At 44.3% G+C, this 20,008-nt stretch overlaps 1 protein-coding gene across 10 annotated transcripts in view; it reads right to left on the bottom strand.

Moving 5' to 3' along the window:
- Positions 1-20,008, bottom strand: part of myo9ab (myosin IXAb) — a 222,456-nt gene that overhangs the window by 29,033 nt on the left and 173,415 nt on the right. For 8 of the 10 annotated variants that reach the window (XM_055934808.1, XM_055934807.1, XM_055934806.1 and 5 more), the window contains 15 exons: positions 16,031-16,147; positions 12,919-12,994; positions 12,651-12,788; positions 12,340-12,379; positions 11,468-11,590; positions 10,968-11,048; positions 10,569-10,679; positions 10,107-10,229; positions 9,712-9,861; positions 9,080-9,387; positions 4,414-5,772; positions 3,991-4,087; positions 3,240-3,458; positions 1,797-1,897; positions 1,264-1,382 (listed from right to left, as the gene is read on the bottom strand). In XM_055934808.1, the coding sequence (XP_055790783.1) occupies positions 1,264-1,382; positions 1,797-1,897; positions 3,240-3,458; positions 3,991-4,087; positions 4,414-5,772; positions 9,080-9,387; positions 9,712-9,861; positions 10,107-10,229; positions 10,569-10,679; positions 10,968-11,048; positions 11,468-11,590; positions 12,340-12,379; positions 12,651-12,788; positions 12,919-12,994; positions 16,031-16,147 (3,162 nt within the window). The remainder of the gene's footprint in view (positions 1-1,263; positions 1,383-1,796; positions 1,898-3,239; positions 3,459-3,990; positions 4,088-4,413; positions 5,773-9,079; positions 9,388-9,711; positions 9,862-10,106; positions 10,230-10,568; positions 10,680-10,967; positions 11,049-11,467; positions 11,591-12,339; positions 12,380-12,650; positions 12,789-12,918; positions 12,995-16,030; positions 16,148-20,008) is intronic. The other 2 variants (XM_055934811.1, XM_055934810.1) reach the window with 1 other exon arrangement.

A 20,008-nucleotide genomic window follows, 5' to 3' on the forward strand; every position in this document is an offset into this window, starting at 1 on the left:
GGGAAGCTTGTGGAAGGCTACCCGAAACGTTTGACCCAAGTTAAATAATTTAAAGGCAATGTTACCAAATACTAGTTCAGTGTATGTAAACTTCTGACCCACTGGGAACGTGATGAAATAAATAAAAGCTGAAATAAATCATTCTCTCAACTATTATTCTGACATTTCACATTCTTAAAATAAAGTGGTGATCCTAACTGACCTAAGACAGGGAATTTTGACTAGGATTAAATGTCAGGAATTGTGAAAAACTGAGTTTAAATGTATTTGGCTAAGGTGTATGTAAACTTCCGGCTTTAACTGTATATACCTCAATTACCTTGTACCCCTGCAAATCGACTCGGTACGGGTACCCAGTGTACGTAACCAAGTTATTGTCAAACATGGGGCTCCCGAGTGGCACAGCGATCTAAGGCACTGCATCTCAGTGCTAGAGGCGTCACTACAGACCCTTGTTCGATTCCAGGCTGTATCACAACCAGCGTTGATTGAGAGTCCCATAGGGCAGCGCACAATTGGCCCAGCATCGTCCGGGTTAGGGTTTGGCCATCATTGTAAATAAGAATGTGTTCTTAACTGACTTGCCTAGTTAAATAAAAGGTTAAATAAAAAAAATAAAACGTGTATTTATTCCTTGTGTTATTATTTTTCTCTCTGGCTTGTTGGGAAGGGCTCTTAATTAAGAATTTCACTGTAAGTCTACACCTGTTGTTTATAAAGCATGTGACAATTTTTATTTTATTTGGAATGTCACATGTCCAGTGTTATACAATATGTAAGGGATTATCAACGAAGGGCATTTCGTTCTCTGGAAAAGGATGAGCAACATGGAAGGTGTGTTCTACGATGTGTTGTTTTCCAGAGAACGCATAGAAATGTGCTCATTTGCCGGTAGAAATGTGTTCAACATCCACTGAAGTAGCTAGGAAGTTTACTAGATAGCGTCAGTAGTTGCCTTGGTAACCAAACAAACAGACTTGCTAGTTTAGACGCAAACCTTAGCTTGCCATTATGAAAATCTAATTCAACAATGCCAATTACGTTTTCAATTCGACTTTTGCTTTCAAAAGCAGCTCAAACATAGAACATGTCAGAATGAACTATAGCATTTGAATTCTACCGTGCAAATATACCGTGCGTTACTGGGACATAACGCATGCTCTAGAATGCCCTTCAAGCTAGCAGAAACAAGTATTCAACAACGCCATGGTATGAACAACTGTATTGTCCATTGCGCGCGCACACACACAGTGTATTTATTACCTGTCTTGTCGGTGCCGTCTCCCTGTGTGGACTCACTCCTGGTGGTCTGCTGCTTCTCTCTGGACAGCTTCTTCTCTGCATGCTTGGCCTTGCCCCAGAAACGCATCTTCCCTCGCACTCTGTTGCCACAAACACAGTCACACACAGGCAGTTTAGAACAAACCTTTATTCTATTTCGATTGGGCCGACCAGATTCGCCAGAGTGTGTGCTGTCTCGGGTAGGTCTTCGTATAATCTTTTCACATGTCCTTTTCAGCACGTGTTCAGCAACTTGTGTGAAAAGGGTAATAGTCTGTTTAATACAATATGAGCTTAATTTGTTCCTCTGCATAATGATTGTATTATAATAATAATAATAAATGCCATTTAGCAGACATTTATCCACAGTCCTGTGTGAATCCATTTTTCGTATGGGTGGTCCCGGGAATCGAACCCACAATCCCTATGTTGAAAGAACCATGCTCTATCAACTGAGACATTGTGTCTTGCTACTGTAATATGGGCTAGAGAGCAGGAGAAGGTACTGTAGCTACCTTCCATCCTGACTGGATGTCTTCCCAAGCGCTGCTACCTTGCCCAGGTCCCCTGAAGACATAGTCTTGTGGAACTTCTTATGCTCTTCCTTGTGAGAAGCCTGGGAGAATAGAAAGTTAGGGTGTAGCAAGGTAAGTCTTGATACCAAACATAGGGAAGTGAAATGTTTTCAATATTCATTGATTGGGCATCAAAACGCTCAGGCTATTTTGCCATGTCTTTGAGTCAGTCATATGCTGAAAAGACAGAAGAGACACATTTGAGACATGAAAATGCATTGTCCTCTAGAGGGCAGTGCAATCCAACTTGAATCGCAGAACAAAGAAATACATCCACGTTGGATGTTCCTACTGCATCCATCCATCACTCATTCATTCTGCACAAAACAACAGCTAACAGTCCACAAACATTCTAACATGTTTACATACTGAGACATGGACATATTAACATATAGAGTACAGACATATTTGCTCAGAAAACTACTATTTCAAACTAAAAGAGATATGACTGGGTGAGGGAGGGAGGGTGCTCATGCTCGGAAAGACCTGTTAGGGAAGTAATAAAAGGTAGTAATGAAATGGTGTCAATGGTAGAAGGTTCCAGCATGCATCACCGATTGCACTTCTGGCTAAGACTAGTTGGACTAACCTGGTCCCAGATCTGTTTGTGATAACCATAGGAGTTAGCAAGACAGCACAAACAGTTCTGGGACCAGGCTAAGAGGAGTGGGACATAGCATTACTCCTCTTCCAGCAACTAGACGGATGTCACAAGTTCAGAGTAGACACAAGACTTCTGTCCCAGGGTCAGATCAGCTCCAGGTCAGCTCCTTTACTACTGCCCCAGGGTCAGATCAGCTCCAGGTCAGCTCCTTTACTACTGCCCCAGGGTCAGATCAGCTCCAGGTCAGCTCCTTTACTACTGCCCCAGGGTCAGATCAGCTCCAGGTCAGCTCCTTTACTACTGCTCCAGGGTCAGATCAACTTTGAAACCTCCAAGGTTAAGGGTTAGGTTATCTGATCCTAGATCTGTGGTTGGTTAGTACTGAGTGTTTATGAAGGATGATTATTCTCTTCAGGAGAAAACACAGATCTGAAACCATGGCATTACCACTTACAGTTGCAGCCACGCTGTAAAGTTTATTTTTTGCGACAAACTATCGCTAGAAGAGGCCTGAGCCCGTACTGGGTTTTCCCTATCTGCGAAATAAAGGAGCGTCAAGCAAAGAGCTGGTAGTACAGAAACATGTCTCTGTCCAGTAGGTAAAAACTAAACGAAGCTGGAGGATGCTAGTTCAATGGGGTTAGTCGTGTTAAAAGAGTACCCTCAGGCTAGTAAGCATGGCCCCAAGAGAGAAAATAAATTGGCTGGGGGGGTCAGTAGGAGGCAGGAGACAAGAGGGGGAGGGGGGGGTCGCTTGGACCCCTGCAGGGTCCGTTTACCATTTCAGAGTCACTGTAACAGGCCGGCTCAGTGCCCCCCTTGGGGTGGGTCAGGGGGGACGGGGGGAGGAGGGGCAGCGTGCGGGACAGGGCGGGGGTGTAGAACGTGTCGACATCGTCATCGTCTGACTGGCCCGCCCCCTCGGAGTTACAGCGGGTCAGGAAGTCGGAGCGGGTCCGAGACATACGGGCTTTCTTTTTGGGGCCGGGCCGGCCCACCTGCTCAACCACACACACCACAACACGTCAGTGGTCTGGGTACGTGATGGGAGATAGGGATATGTGTGTGTGTGTGTGTGTGTGTGTGTGTGTGTGTGTGTGTGTGTGTGTGTGTGTGTGTGTGTGTGTGTGGAGAGGAACGGTGTGTGTGTATATGTGTTCTATGTGGATATCACATAGAGACACACTGACAGTCTGAGTGACACAAATTTACAAGACATGCAAACTTATACAAGCACACACTCTCACATGCGCATACAAGCCACAGCTGCCCGTTCTATTATTAGTTTAAACAATATATCAGTATGAACTACACATCAACATTGAGTGCTTTAGTATATTACAACAGGATGAGTAACGAGTTACAGTGTGTAAGTTCTTAAAAAAAACTCCCAAGATACGTATGTGTAAACTCTTTGTGTATTGTGTACTCTGTGTGTACTCTGTGTGTACTCTGTGTGTACTCTGTGTGTACTCTGTGTGTACTCTGAGTGTGTATGTCCTTTGGGTAGTGTACTTGTGCGCAACCCACCTCTTTGGTTCTCTGTCCAGCGGTGGCTCTAGAGGCGGAGGCCTCCTGTCTATGCATGGCCAACGACCGCTCCTGGTTCACCAGGTCCTTATCAGACCTACAACACATTCAGGAAACGTTACAACTATTTGTAGACTTTCAAATGTACGCATTTAGTTGCATATTCAAACATATTTTTCCTGTGTTTTTGCTGTACAAGGCAATGAAAAACAACAGAAATAAGAAACACATTTCTGTACATTTGGAGAAAAGAAGAGCCCTGTGGTGATTTGTTGAAATGAAAGTGTTCATTTGTACACACTGCCCGTCAGTGAACAGAGTCAAGCTAGTGTAGAGAGAAGAAATGAATTACAAAGCTTTTGCTAAGTGACACTTTGACTGAGCAGCATCATTACAGCAACGTTACAGCAAAATGACACTCACTTGGAGAAGGGGAGCTTGCGTCGGGAGCAGAATGTAGTGTTGGTGGGGGGCTTCTCGGTCATACTGACAATGATGGTCTGGGTTGGGCTCTTCTGTGGTGCCTTGGCTGCTGCTTTGCTGGAAACTTCCCTCCTCTCCAGGATACTGTTGGTGGAGACCCAGCTGTCCTGCACCGGCCAGCCTGCCTTCCTCTCCACCTGGCTGGGTAGGACTTCACCGGATGGGGCCTTGGGCTCGGGGACTATCTGGATGCCTACCTCGGAAGGACAAAGGCCATGGGTGGAGGTGGAGGAGGGGACCAAGCTAGACCTGTCTACCCCAGCTAAGTCTCTCCGAGGCTGGGTAACAGTACTGGGTGGCTGGGCCTTCTCTGATACTTCCAGGCCGGCGATGGGTGTAAGGCGGGAGGCAGTGGTGGTCACACCGGTCTGGAGTGCACTCTCTTGGTCTGGCGCCGCCCACAGCTCCCCCTCCAGAGGGGTCTCCTTCTGCATGCTGATGACCACAACCACGGGCCTTTGTAAGGCGGACTCTCGTCTCTCCTTCACGGGCTTGCCTGGGCTCTCTTGCTTGGGCTCGCTGCTTTGGTCCTCAGAGGGGATATAGAAGGTAGCTTGTGGATCCTCTGCCACCACCTCCTTGATTGGGGATGGTATCATGGCGGGTAGTTCCTCCATCCTGGAGCTTGGATCATTCTCATTTACCACCTCTGGGTCCTTCTCTGGCTGGGGCTGGGACTCTGGAGACATTGGTCCATTCAAATCCTCTTGGGAAGAGGTCCAGAGCAGCGTGGACTGGTTATCATGGCAACCGGCGTAACCAGGCCTTCCCGCCTCCACATCCACGGTGGTGTCGAGCAGCTCAAAGCTCCCGTGGCTAACGGGGAAGCCGCGGTGGGGCAAGGAGGGCTGGTGGTCGTCCAGGGGACAGGGGGTGCTGTCCGGACACGGGGGTACAGGGGTCTCCTCCTCTTGCAGAGTTGCTCCTGTGCTGTGGGTCCGCACCTTGAGTAGCTCCAGGCTGAACTGGGCCTGCTCCAGCTCCCTCATGCGCCGGCTCTGTCTCTTGGCCCGCGTCTTGTGGCAGTTGGGCTCCTCTATACTCTGGCTTCTCTCGCTCTCTCCTTCTTCCTCCTCCTTCACTAAACATGCCGACTTAGACTCCTTAGAGTCTTCAGCAGGCCAGACTGTGGAGACATCTTGGATGTCATGATTGTGGTTGATCTCGAGGACCTGTTCGTCCGAGGTGTCAGTATCCAGGCCCATGGTCCTCTCTGGCTTTCTTTCTTCTGTGGTGGGGCTCCTTTGTCCATTGAGCAACTGCTTTTCATGCATACTCTGCTCTTTTAGTTCTGTGAACCTGTAGGAAACAGTCATTGTAAGCAAACACAGTTTAAAGCAATCTTCCTTCCATTCCTTCTCGTCTCCGATGTTATTCATCAATGTAGGATCATTTGGACCTGGGAGCAATAGTGTGCAAGCTTTTGTTCCAGCCCAGCACTAAAACACTTGTGTTTTCTTCAACAAACTATATTAATCAGGTGTTTGAGATCTAGGTTTGAGCAAAATTCAGCCTATGGAATCCTTATTGTGCATCTTTCTATACAGGTAACTGCCAAAACAAAGGAAACACCCAGATAAAGTGTCTTAATAGGGGTTGGGCCACCTTGAGCCACCAGAAGTGCCTTGGTATAGATTCTACAAGTGTCTGGAACTCTATTGGAGGGATGTTACACCATTCTTCCAGGAGAAATTCTGTCATTTAGCGTTTTGTTGATGGTGGTGGAAAACGCTGCCTCAGGTGCCGCTCACTTGTGTTGAGACCCGGTGACTGACACACACACACACACACACGCACACACACACGCACACGCACACGCACACGCACACGCACACACACACACACACACTTTAAATGCCCTATGCTCCTTTGAGATCCCTCTTTCAAAGTCATTGAGCTCTCTAGCCATGGTAGCCAAAATAATGGGCAACTGGGTATTTTTATACATGACCCAATGCAATGTTTCCTCTAAGCTCCCCCGGGACTTGCACCATCGAGAGCATCCTGACTGGTTGCATCACTGCCTGGTATGGCAACCGCTCGGCCTCCGACCGCAAGGCACTACAGAGGGTAGTGCATACGGCCCAGTACATCACTGGGGCCAAGCTTCCTGCCATCCAGGACCTCTATACCAGGCAGTGTCAGAGGAACGCCCTAAAAACTGTCAAAGACTCCAGCCACCCTAGTCATAGACTGTTCTCTCTGCTACCGCACGGCAAGCAGTACCGGAGCAACAAGTCTAGATCCAAAAGACTTCTTAAAACTTCTTATGGCTGCAATCCCGTTAACGGGATGATATGACAACAGCCAGTGAAGGTGCAGGGCGCCAAATTCAAACAACAGAAATCTCATAATTAAAATTCCTCAAACATACATGTATCTTATACCATTTTAAAGGTCATCTTGTTGTTAATCCCACCAAATTTACAGCGAAAGCACCACAAACGATTATGTTAGGTCGCCGCAAAATCACAGACAAACAGTCATTTTCCCAGCCAAAGACAGGAGTCACAAAAAGCAGAAATAGGAGATAAAATTAATCACTAACCTTTGATGATCTTCATCAGATGACACTCATAGGACTTCATGTTACACAATACATATATGTTTTGTTCGATAAAGTTCATATTTATATCCAAAAATCTCAGTTTACATTGGCGCCATGTTCAGAAGTGCCTCCAAAATATCCGGAGAAATTGCAGAGAGCCACGTCAAATAACATAAATATTCATCATAAACTTTGATGAAAGATACATGTTTTATATAGAATTAAAGATAAACTTGTTCTTAATGCAACCGCTGTGTCAGATTTAAAAAGCTTTATGGCAAAAGCACAATATTCAATAATCTGAGAACAGCGTTCAGCCACAAAAGGAAGCCATACAGTTACCCGCCAAATTGTGCAGTCAACTCATAAAAAGCATTAGAAATCTTCACTTACCTTTGCTGATCTTCGTCGGAATGCACTCGCAGGACTCCCACTTCCACAAGAAATGTTCGTTTTGTTCGGTAATGTCCATCATTTATGTCCAAATAGCTATTTTTGTTAGCGTGTTTGGTAAACAAATCCAAAGTCAGGAAGCGCGTTCACTAAAAGCAGACGAAATGTCAAAAAATTCTGTAACAGTCAGTAGAAACATGTCAAACGATGTATTGAATCAATCTTTAGAATGTTTTTAACATAAATCTTCAGTAACGTTCCAACCGGAGAATTACATTGACTTCAGATGTGCGATGGAACAGAGCTCCTTCATGTGAACACGCATGGTCAGAGCATGGTCAGGTCATGATAGACCTGACTAATTCCTATCTCCTTCGGCCCCACTTCACAGTAGAGGCATCAGGCAAGGTTCTACAGACTGTTGACATCTAGTGGAAGCCGTAGGAAGTGCAAACTCATCCATATCCCATTGTGTATTCAATAGGGTCTTGGTTGAAAATCGACCAACCTCAGAATTCCCACTTCCTGTTTGGATTTGTTCTCAGGTTTCTGCCTGCCATATGAGTTCTGTTATACTCACAGACATCATTCAAACAGTTTTAGAAACTTCAGAGTGTTTTCTATCCAAATATGCATATATTAGCAACTGGGACTGAGGAGCAGGCAGTTTACTATGGGCACCTCTGTGCACCTTTCATCCAAGCTACTCAATACTGCCCCTGCTGCCATAAGAAGTTAACAACTTCTACCCCCAAGCCATAAGTCTCCTGAACAGCTAATACAAATGGCCACCCCCTCCTTTACGGAGGGGGTGGCCATTATGACTATTTGGAAATTATGACTATTTGACTATATGGCCATTATGACTATTTGCATAGCGGCCCCCCCCTCCTTTACGCTGCTGCTAGTCTCTGGTTATTATCTATGCATAGTCACTTTAGCTCTACCTACATGTACATATTACCTCAATTACCTCGACTAACATGTGCCCATGCACATTGACTCTGTACTGGTACCCCCTGTATATAGCCTCGCTATTGTTATTTTACTGCTACTCTTTAATTATTTGTTATTTCTATTTCTTACTTATCATTTTTTTTTTACCTAACACCTTTTTCTTAAAACTGCATTGTTGGTTAAGGGCTTGTAAGTAAGCATTTCACTCTAAGGTCTACTACACCTGTTGTATTCGGGGCATGTGACAAAAACTATTTAACTTGATTTGACTACCGTGCAGAAGAAATATAACCCCGCGCAGAGAAGCACGAGATTGAACTTTACTCAATTTTCTAGAGTCACCATCTTGGCAGTCCTACGGACGAATCTGAGTTTGGCGGATGCCAGGTGAATGCTACCTGCCCCATTGCATAGTGCCAACTGCATAGTGCCAACTGTAATATTTGGTGGAGGAGGAATAGTGGTCTGGGGCTGTTTTTCATGGTTGGGGCCCCTTAGTTCCAGTAAAGGGAAATATTAACTCTACAGAGTACAATGACATTCTAGACGATTCTGTGCTTCCAACTTTGTGGCAACAGTTTGGGGAAGGACCACATACTTTTGGTCATGTAGTGTGCTTTGTATCCCTCATTTACTCAAGTGTTTCCTTTATTTTTGGCAGTTACCTGTACCTTTCATAAAATAGAACGGTTTGTCACTCCTCATTACCTTAGGCGTGCCAGGTAGCCCCTACTCGCTGCCTGTAGCAGTGTCGCTGCACTGTGTGTCCTACAATCGTGGGCTCTCTCTCTGTAGGCCCGCCAGGCTGTCTGCACCGTAATGGCCGCCAGAACCCTGCGCTGGCTGCTCTTTCTCCAGCTCCTCTGTATTATCAGGGCAGAGTCCTTCCACTGCATGAACAGCCTGCGCTCCCTGTAGCCCTTCCATGCTGCCTGCAGGCACACTGCTGCCTCCTCCTGGACAGCTGGGTCCACTGCTGCCTCCGACTGTCTGAGCAGGCAGCCCCGCCACCACCTCTATGGAAAGGAGAGAATGAAGAAATATGAATGAACAAAATGAATTTATTGACTGGGGTGACATCGTTGCATTGGAGTAATGCTGAGAATCCTTTCGAGGTAAGGAAAACGGATTCGGTTTGTTTTTGTTCAATCTGACAATGATTAGGACAGCAGACTGAGTCTCTTCTTGTAGCCATAAACAATATGGCTTCCAGTAACAGGGTCGTGTTCATTCAGGGAGGGACTACCTAGACTTTTTTCTGCTGCAAAAAATGTTGCTATGGCGTGCCCTAATGAACACAACCCTGGACTTGGTGTGGTGCCCTGACTTCGTCGTCTCACCTGGATGACATCAGCGGCCTGTCTCATCCTGATGAAGTGTTTCCTCTCCAGCCGGGCTCGGAAGCGGCGTTGCAGCGTGACGATGCACCGCAGCACCTCCGTGTGGAGCAGGGCCTGCAGCCGCTGACGCTCTGCCTCCCGCAAGAACACCTGCAGTACAGAGAGAGACCCCGGGGGGGGGGGGGGGGGTGGTTGGAGCGTTAGATACACCCACAAATGACCAGACCCACCCACAGCCAGGGAAATTCAATAGGAACAGAACGGCTGCAATGCAAGCGTGTATCAAAGTGAGAGAAAGAGAGAGGAGAGAAAGAGAGAGGAGAGAAAGATGGCGAAAGAGAGAGAGAAAAAGAGAGACAAATAAAGAAAAAAAGGGACATCCCCAGAGTGCGTACCATTGTGTTGCCCACTTGATACCCAGCAGGTGCTAGGTGAACCTGACGAAAGAACTCCCGGATGCCAGACTTGGTTGGTCTAGTTCTGTCTGGTAAGAGCACACGGAAGTGACGCACAAAGTCCTGCAAAGACAAGACGAAAGACAACATATCAATAGTGACCTCAGAGGGATAAAAGTTACAAGCTGTTAATAAGACTGACTACATTACAAGTGCGTGGATGTGACTTCACTACGTCTACGTGCAGCTCATTGAGATTCTGATTGATGAAACTGATGACCATCGATCAGCAGTTTTCACATTTAAGTCATTTAGCAGATACTCTTATCTAGAGCTAAATGCAGTCAGTGCATTCAACTATGGTAGGTAATACACAGTATTGTGTATCTGGTGTGCCTATCTGTTCTGCTAATTCTGTGCCCCATGACAGTGCTGTATCCTGATTGGTTGGCGAGGGCTTACCTGGAAGGTGTATTTGATGGAGTATCCTGATTGGCGGATGCGGACAGTCTCCAGCATGCCTGTGTACCTCAGCTGCCTGAGCACCAGGGCATCGTTGAAACGCAGTGGGAGCTGAGAGAGAGAGTGCAGCGAGATAGCAGAGAGAGAGAGAGAAATATCCAGAGAGAGAAGGAAGGAGACAGAAATAAAGGCACGAAAGAAGAAGGGGAGAGAGGTACAATAGAGAAAGAGATTTAGATCACCCAATAACAGTAAAACATTGTATAATTGGCTATAACGGGCTATGCAATTACCAGACAGTGGTTTGTTCAGTGGTTTTATTGTTCGCTGGAGCTTGTCAGTAGTTACATTAGCATCTAACCAAACTGAAGTAGCTGTAACAACAGGAGCTGAACACACCTTCTCTGCATTGGAGCGGATACACTTGACAAAGTAGGGTTCCGAATGACCCAGGGTCTCCATCAGCTTGTTCAGGGAGGCCTTCACACAGCAAGAGACAATTGGCATTAGCTTATTAGCACAGCAATTCATTAGCACAATAACCATTAGCATCCCATCATATTGACATCTCGTAATTAACATCTCATAATGCATTGCATAAACCTGGCATTATAATAGCTCATGTTATTTATTACAGTCAATTCCTGTCCAATTCAACCTCTTGCCCCGACAATTGATGCAGATCTGAGATCATTTCTGTGACATTTTTGTGAAATGCGCTTTAAGTAAATGTTTCATTTATATAAATATTTCTTGACACCTGTCCATTCTTTAAGATCTACACAAAGTGCCCCGGGAATATGTAGAAGCTGAGTGTTGGAATTGGGCATTGGTTTAACGGCTGAAATTCTGATTGACAGAGTCTGTCACTAGAGGGCGAGAAAGAAATTGAGTCTTACCTGGAACTGGGCGCTGATGCTGGGCGGCTTCTTCTTCTTGTGCAGGTGGAGGAGGGACTTGGTGATGCGGTCGTGGAGGGTCACACTGCTCAGGTACCTCAGCGACTTCACGTCCAGCAGGTGCTGCACAGAGAGAGGAATCGCCATAAGAACACAGTCAGATGAGTATTATTTTTTATGACATTTTAACAGGCGCTTTTATCCAGAGCGACTTACAGTCTTGCAATCATACCTTTTTTTATTTACCGTATGAACATGGTCACATGACAATATGACATACTGTTTAATTTCCATTCTTGCATGATAATGGACAATATTTTATTCAAAATAATTCTAAATAAGTATTCTTCTACGGCCAAGTGTTAATGAATCGATTTGGTAGATTTTTTATTTGTATTTTTATGAGCTTACCACATAATTGAAGGAAACAATTACTCAAACATAGCCTATTAGCTAGAAAGGTGCCATAAACGCCACACACTTTTCGCTAATAGGAACTATATATCTTGTTAAACAAAGGATAGCCATGTGTTGGCCAGAATAATACTGCATCTGCTAATTGCGGGTGTTTTTTCAAAGCCTATGTTAGATACTCCAGTGAGTGTAAGTTACTCAATATTAGGAATTGAGAAATAACGTTGACATTATAAATAAAACATTTGTTTATTCTGTTGTTGCTAGTGATATTTGTCCACTCCCCCCCCATGTAATTTAAAAAATATATATTTTTCGCAGACCCCAGGTTGAATACCCCTGCTGTAATCCATTACTTCACTATTGGCCTTTCATACGTATATCATGTTGAAGCCATAGAGAAATTCTCACTTGTACTTTCACGGTGGAAAATGACCACATCTTTGTACGGCCCTTACCTTCGGTAGGCAGGGCTTGGACTTATAGTTTTTGTTCCGCCTGTGGGAGAGAGATTGGTTGTCAGATATATTACAGAATGAACATACAGCATAAACACACATTGTCCATGGATTGACCACTGCCCGACCACGGTTTTCTGACCGTGGTGCGAGCTGCATGATGATGGTCAGACAGGTCATATTCACATGAGGATGCCCCTGTGCTCTCCCCAGGAGAATCATTTCGTTATGAACACATATTGAGCGTGGATTGAACACTGGCTGATCAAGGTTTGAGTGTGTGCGTGGTCCGACTTTGCAGTCATACTCACATGAGGATGCCCTGCGCTCTCTCCAGGAGCTTGCTGCTAGTGGAGTTGACGAAGACGCCGTCATCGAACTCCGAGCCTGAGGAAGACAGACGACCCTGTATGGAGCTACGCCCGTTACAGCCCACACCATAACCATCCCTAGAGGAAAGAGAGAGAGACAAAGACACAGAGAGAGAGAGAGTGTGAATTGCTGTAGCATATACTGAACAATCACACACTGAAAGCAGAACAGCTCATTGCTTTGAGTGTCCATAAAACAGGTTCATACCTGGCGGATTTCTCGTTCAGTGTGTTGGTGCCATGGAGGTCTGACAAGGGGGTCCGGGGATTCTTCCTAGTGATACCTGTACGAGACCGTGATGTAAGGCAGGAGGGAGAGCGAGAAAGAGAGAGAGAGGATGTGTCAATTGTATAAACCTTTAAGGAGGAGCATGTGGTCTCATCACCAAAACAAACATGCATACAATGACCGTCGGTCCACTCAGTCCGTATCATTGGCTAATGTATTGCTTAATTCACATTGGGCCATTATCAGGCAAGCCACCAAGATGCATGTGTGCGTGATTAAAGGCACTGCACTGCCAGACCCTCATTTCCTAAACAGTGATCAACCACCGCAACAACCCCCCCTCCTTCCCCAAATACCAAAGGCCTGATGAGGACAGATATGAGCGCTCCCTCTCGTCTCAACTCTCATCTCTCTTAATGGACTGATTTCCCAGCAGGTCTCTCCCTGCCATGCTTTGAAAGGCCAGATAATGGGGAATGAGAGAGATATCCCCACGGGCCTGAGGCGTAATGGTATTTAACATTGAACATTTGAGACAAGCTGCATGGTCTGGAAGATTGGAAGCTCACTGAATTCTTTAACTGTCCATTGTTCTATACACTGGAAACATTTCCCTCAGGGATGATCCATTTAAGAGACCGAGGCTGTTGCGCATTGGATTCAGTTTGATTTGTGTGTCCATCATGAAAGTGCTATGACATTTGGAACACACACACACACACGTGCATGTACGTGCACACACACACACACACACACACACACACACACACACACACACACACACACACGTGACAGGGTCCAGGCTATTGTCAGTCTGTCTCTGAACCGGCAGCGAAGCCTCTGAGGACGGAGGAAAATGGAACAACAGAGGAAGGAGGAAACAGTAACTCACAGTGCTTATTAAACACACTGCCATGAGGTCTATTTCAGTGCGTATGTGTGGGAGTGGTCATGCATGACAAACAGCTTCATTACGATGACTATTACAGGGCAAATAGCGCAACAGTGCCTTATGAAGAAAGAGGATTCATGTCTGATTTCCAATGACTTATTAGTAATAGCAATGCAAATTCTAGTCGAGGCCAAAAATTGTTGCAGACCTGTTTATTTATTATTACTAGTGATGCACAGATATGGCATTTTTGGCCGATACCAATATCCAATATTTTCCTTGCCAAAAAAACGATACCTAAAACCAATATTTAAAATGTTAGCAGCCTTTAAAGCATTCTAATACAGTTAAATAGTTAACACACACATACATGGACGCAGCGGTCTAAGGCACTGCATCTCAGCGCAAAAGGCGTCACTACAGTCCCTGGTTTCAATCCAGGCTTTATCACACCCGGCCGTGATTGGGAGTCCCATAGGGTGGCGCACAATTGGCCCAGCGTCGCCCGGGCCGTCATTGTAAATAAGAATTTGTTCTTAACTGACTTGCCTAGTTAAATAAAGGTTGCACCACACACACACACACACACACACACACACACACACACACACACACACACACACACACACACACACTGACCAAAAAGCTATTTTGTTGGCATTTACGTATGTCCCCATTACCAGTAAAACATAATCAAAAAATATTTATTTCACTTACTTGCTGTGCTGTTTCTTTGTTCATTTGTTCAATCGTTTCATTCTTAACCAGGATTTCTATGGAACGCCGTTTGGGTCTTTGCGTGTCAAAAAAGATACATGTCAAATAACACTATTTGACGTGTCAAATAACACGACATCTGTTTCTGTAGCTATAGTTAGCTAGCTAACTATACAGCTAGGTGTCATCTAAAATAACCCTAATTTATAAGACAGTTCTTATTTGATTAATGGTGGTCGGACCCATCTATGTGAAGCTAAGGATTAGCCACAATAGTGGACTTTGGGGTTAGCCTTCAAAATAAAAGTATGGAATAATTCTACTATTTGTATTCATTTGCATCACTGTCAATGACATACTTTTCATTTGAAGGCAAACTGCACATTCCACTATTGTGCGTAATCCTTATTGTTGCCAGCTCCGGTCGAGCCTCACTAGCCAGATGAAGCTAGCTGGCTGCCTATAAAGTTAGCTTTGGGCAACAGGGTTAAGTAGCTGGCTAGCTAGTTCAATTTCAATAGGCGAACAACAAGTGGCAACCTAGCTAATACTTACTCACAATGATTCCTAAATCATTGCTAAGAATAATGAAAATGACTGCAGTTTCTACTGGTCATTGTTTTCAGGCTTGTTGTATTGGTGTTAGCTACCCCAGAAGTTGCGGTTGAACAAGTGATGCTTTATTACCAACGCGGTATTGTAAACACATCGTTTGTGGTCGGTGTTTGCTTGTTTGCAGACTTTTTTGTACAGCTTTGACAGTGCTACTGTATCTTTTTTGACAAGCAAAGACCCAAACGGCGTTCCATAGTATGCATGTCGTGAAGCTAATAGCAGTGACGCCATTACTGTGTAACTCCGGTAGGGCAACATCTGAAAAATAGCGCACTTGGTAGTGTGTACCGGTGCTCGACCAGTCGGCGAAAGCCAACATCACCCACGACAGAGAACAGTTGATTGTCAAGGGCAATGAATGCCATTATCTTGGCTTTAATGGATTTCGCATTTGAGTCGTCCCGCTGAAATTTTCTTATTCTTTCAAATGACTGCTCGACATTGTGTGGGCTTGGTCAGGAATGCACGGTAGCATCAACATTGGTTTTTAACATCCGGGCGTTACCGATGTTGGCATTTTTAGCTAATATCTGCCGATTCCATTATGTCCACCGATATATCGTGCATCCCTAATTATTACATATTTGGCCTATGTGAATTTGGCAATAAAGTATGAAAGTGATGCTTTGATCTGACTAGAACAGAAGTTTGAAAGAAAGAGGGTGGCACTACATATGAACCAAATACATTGGTTACATGTTAAAGGATCAAAAACGCTGTAGATATCAGAGTGGGCCTTTAATTGAGGGAGTATTTTAAGGGAGAACAAGTTAATTCAAAACAAGCTAATTGTCCCCTTCTTTATTTGTAAGCCCAGGAAAAGGGAGTTGGGCAGCAGAGAGGATTGTGGGACTTGGAGTTTCTTACTGTATTTCTCATCTTTGCATCTCTGCAGGATCTCCAGGCTCCTCTGGTGCACAGGGTGGTGGAGGAAGCTGAAGCTGTCCACGCTCTTGACGACACATGGTACAGCAGTATCATTCCCTGCAAAAGAAAGAAAGAAAAAGAGATAGAGAGAGAGGAGAGAGACAGAAAGACAGAGACAGAAACCAAGAGGGAGAGAGAGCGAAAGAGGGAGGGAGGAAAGAGAGGAACAGACAGGGAGAAATAAGAGGAATAAATAGTATGTGTTAAGTTTGCAAAATGTTTGACTGAATGTCACGTAAATGGCTGTAGATGAAGGCTAATGTGGAAGTTCAGTTATAATCAGGGGGGAAAGTAGCAGCCCATGCATCATCACTGGTCAGTTTTGTCCCCCTAAAACTATCAACCTCCGGGATGTTGCCTTGCCAGTGTTTATACATGGGTATAAAAATGCATACTTGAACATCCCCGAAACCAGGGGGCGGTCTCCATGGCGATGAATAACAGAATAGACTTTCGTTCGGGGGTTGTGAAATCAAGCTAGTCTAATGGCGGAGAACGATCAGGAGAAACACATTATGTGGCAGGGAAACTTTTTCCCCCGCAACCCTGGAGAAAAGTTACATTTGATCAGTTGCTATTTCTGACATCCCACTGAGGGAAACATACTGTACTGTGGTGGCTCGGGAGGGAGATAACTCATATCACGGAAAGCCTCAGTATGTGGCTCTCTATCACTGTGGAAGAGGGGTGAGTGTGTGTGTGTCTGGGAGAGTGTACGTCCAAGAGAGAGTGTGTGTGTGTGTGTGTGTGTGTGTGTGTGTGTGTGTGTGTGTGTGTGTGTGTGTGTGTGTGTGTGTGTGTGTGACTGAGTGTATACACATACATGTGTGTGTTAATGTTTATGTACACGAGCAGTCTATGGTCTCACCTAGGGCTGTGGCGGTCATGACATTTTATCAGCTGGTGATTATCAAGCAAATAACTGCCGGTCTCGGTAATTGACCGTTAATTAGCTACGAGCCACTGATGCAGACCTTTGGAACATCCACATTTAAAAAAAGTCAAATAAATCCATTTAATAGAGCCTACACCTTCGCAATAAATCCATTATTTATTTTAGACAGGTCTAAAGAAACATGATATGGAGAAAATGTAGTCCATTTCAGAAGAACAGAATAGCATACTCTGAGTTGTCCTTATGTTAGGTCCTGATCTGGCTATGCCAAATGGCTGTGGGCTACACTAGTTCATTTAGCAGACAAGATTTGCTTAGAACGCCGTGGCATTATTTTATATTATTTGATAGTATGAAGAAAAAAATTGTGCGCACATTCGGCTATTCTGTGTTGAGCGGTTAACAAAGAAACAGGTCCTCCTATATGCTTAATTTAGAGTAATTTATGCTACTTTAGTTGTGATACAATCATTGGGCTATATGTTTTGATGTTTTACACATTCTAAGGCTGCATGATGGGACTCTAATGATGATTTGAAAAAAGTTGCAAGCTACACACACTTCATCAGTCTCTTATTCACAATTTGACAAGCACTTGGGGGGAGCTAGTGAGCAAGCCATGGATTAGGTCACGTTTTTCCAAGCTCCTGCTGAAATTGCATTTATTTTATACTTTCTCTGCGCATTGACCCAAAAAGGACTAGGGAACACAGCCTTTGAATGACACGCTTAACTTTGTTCAACTTGTATATATGCTTTAATGCTTAAATTGCACATAACCTACAAAAGTTCAGCAGAGTCACTGACAAGAGAGAAAACACTAGGTCCAAGACGAGGAGCTCGAGTTCTTCAACAAGGGGTAGCAGCGGCTCTACCCCTCTGCGAAAAAAGTAACGCTGATTATTTGAAGTCCGAGATTCTTGCTGCCCTCAGAGCGGACATTTCATCTACACTCAAGTCGGAACTCAAGGAGGCGCTCAGTGAGGACTTACATTTTACTAAGTCGGAGTTGCAAGCAGTCAAGAATGAACTCGCAAAGCATACAGCAATGGTTCGTATTGAACTGGATACAGTTAAGAAAACTGTCTCCTACATGGAACAAGGCTTGTCAACATGCTCAGATGACACGATTACGCTACAAACCACGGTTAAGAAGCTCGAAACTGATGTGGCTAGCCTTAAAGAACAATGCATACATTTACAAGGTTATATGCGAAGAGTCAATATCAGGATCATGGGGTAGCTGAGGACCTGGGCTCAAGTTCTACTTCATCGGTCTCAAAGTTATTGAAGGAAACCCTCAAATTGGATAAAGACATCCTTGTAGACCGCTCAAATCGGGGTCTCAAGCATTGAAAGCCTGGCGGAAAGCCTTTGCGTCATTGTGGCTAAACTACACTACTATCAGGATTGTATTGATGTTCTTCGGCGTGCCAGAGAATTTGTCCCACTTCGATGCAACGGCGCACCAATCTCCATCTTCCCAGACTATGCCCCCAGCGTTGCTTGTGCCCGTGCTGCTTTAAACGATGTCAAGAGTGTGCTCCGTGGACGGACCGACGTTCGGTATGATGTGGCTTTTTCTGCCTGACTCCGTATAATATACAACGGCACTGAGAAAGAGTTCCAAGACCCCCATAAGGCGAACGTTCTACCGAGGTTTAACTAAGAAAATGGCTGAATGTTCACCTATTTGACGATTAAGGTAATGGACGAATGTGTCTAGCACTGCAGACCCAGTCTCTCTTTGCAGAGACTGTATAGCGTTGCCAGTGGTATCAGTTTATATTGTTATTATTAGGTAACGTTAGTGCCTTAGTTCTGGTGAGCCAAGTCTCCTTTTGTTTTAATGTTTTATTTTATTACCATGAAGCTGCTCATTTCCTTTTATTGATGGTACCCGTATCCAGGTTAAATAAAGCACAGTTCAATTATTAGGTTACGTAATTTCTTTAAAGACGTTGCTGCTAACTTCGTGGTATTGCTGATTTTTAAAATGTTAAACTTTCCTTTAAAACAGCCTAGTTTAGGGGTTGTAAATAAGTATCTCTTATTTATTTATTAACTTGTTTAAATCCTTCACAATTTCACCAGGGCTTTCTACTTGATCGGTTAAGTGTTCCCCACTACAAGCACATGATGTGTGGATTTCTTTGTGTGGGGATTAGCAGTTACCTTGTTCTATTAGGTGACCAGGGTGGGATTTATTTTTCATACCCGACTTCAGAGTATTGTTATTTTTTATTTATTTAAACTTTTGGGTTTATTTGCTATTTTTGGAGAAAAAATGTAATGGATCAGTTGTTATTGTAATCGGGCATCTATCCTTTTCCCACCTGACTTTACATGGCTAGACCTAATATCATGAGAGGGAGAGCTGGTTGCTCGGTCACTTTTGCTAGCTGGAATGTTACATCTTTAAATCACCCAGTGAAACGTAAAAGGGTTCTTTCTCATTTAAATCACCTTAAAGTAGATATCGCCTTTCTTTAGGAGACACATCTCCGCACTTTCGACCACTCTCGTTTAAAAGGAGGGTGGATCGGTCAATCATATTATTCCAATTTTCATTTTAAAACTAGAGGAGCAGCCATTTTCATTAGGAAAAACATACTGTTCGTAATGTCAAGTGTAGAGGCAGACTCGGCAGGCCGCTTCATTAATGTAGTAGGAAAACTGTATAATACACCTGTTATCTTGGCTTACATTTATGCAATAAATTGGGATAAGTTCATTCTTCACAAATTAATTGTCTTGATTTCCAAATGTGACTCGTTTCAGGAAACTAGGCATATGTCGTGCATCACCACTAGCCATTTGAATGTAAAAGTTTAAAAAAAAATCTAAATGCGTTTTGGGGCAAAAATGCCTTCTGAAACATGTGAACATTCATGTGCCTTAACCTGTTTGGGCTGCACGCTGAATATTGAAAAAACTGGAAAATGTGTGCACATTTTCAAACGGCCTCCTAAGAAACTTTTTATTTTCCAATATGCATATATTTACTACTGTTGGATAGATAA

Source organism: Salvelinus fontinalis, chromosome 9 (assembly GCF_029448725.1).
Source record: "Salvelinus fontinalis isolate EN_2023a chromosome 9, ASM2944872v1, whole genome shotgun sequence".
Classification (NCBI taxonomy): Eukaryota; Metazoa; Chordata; class Actinopteri; order Salmoniformes; family Salmonidae; genus Salvelinus; species Salvelinus fontinalis.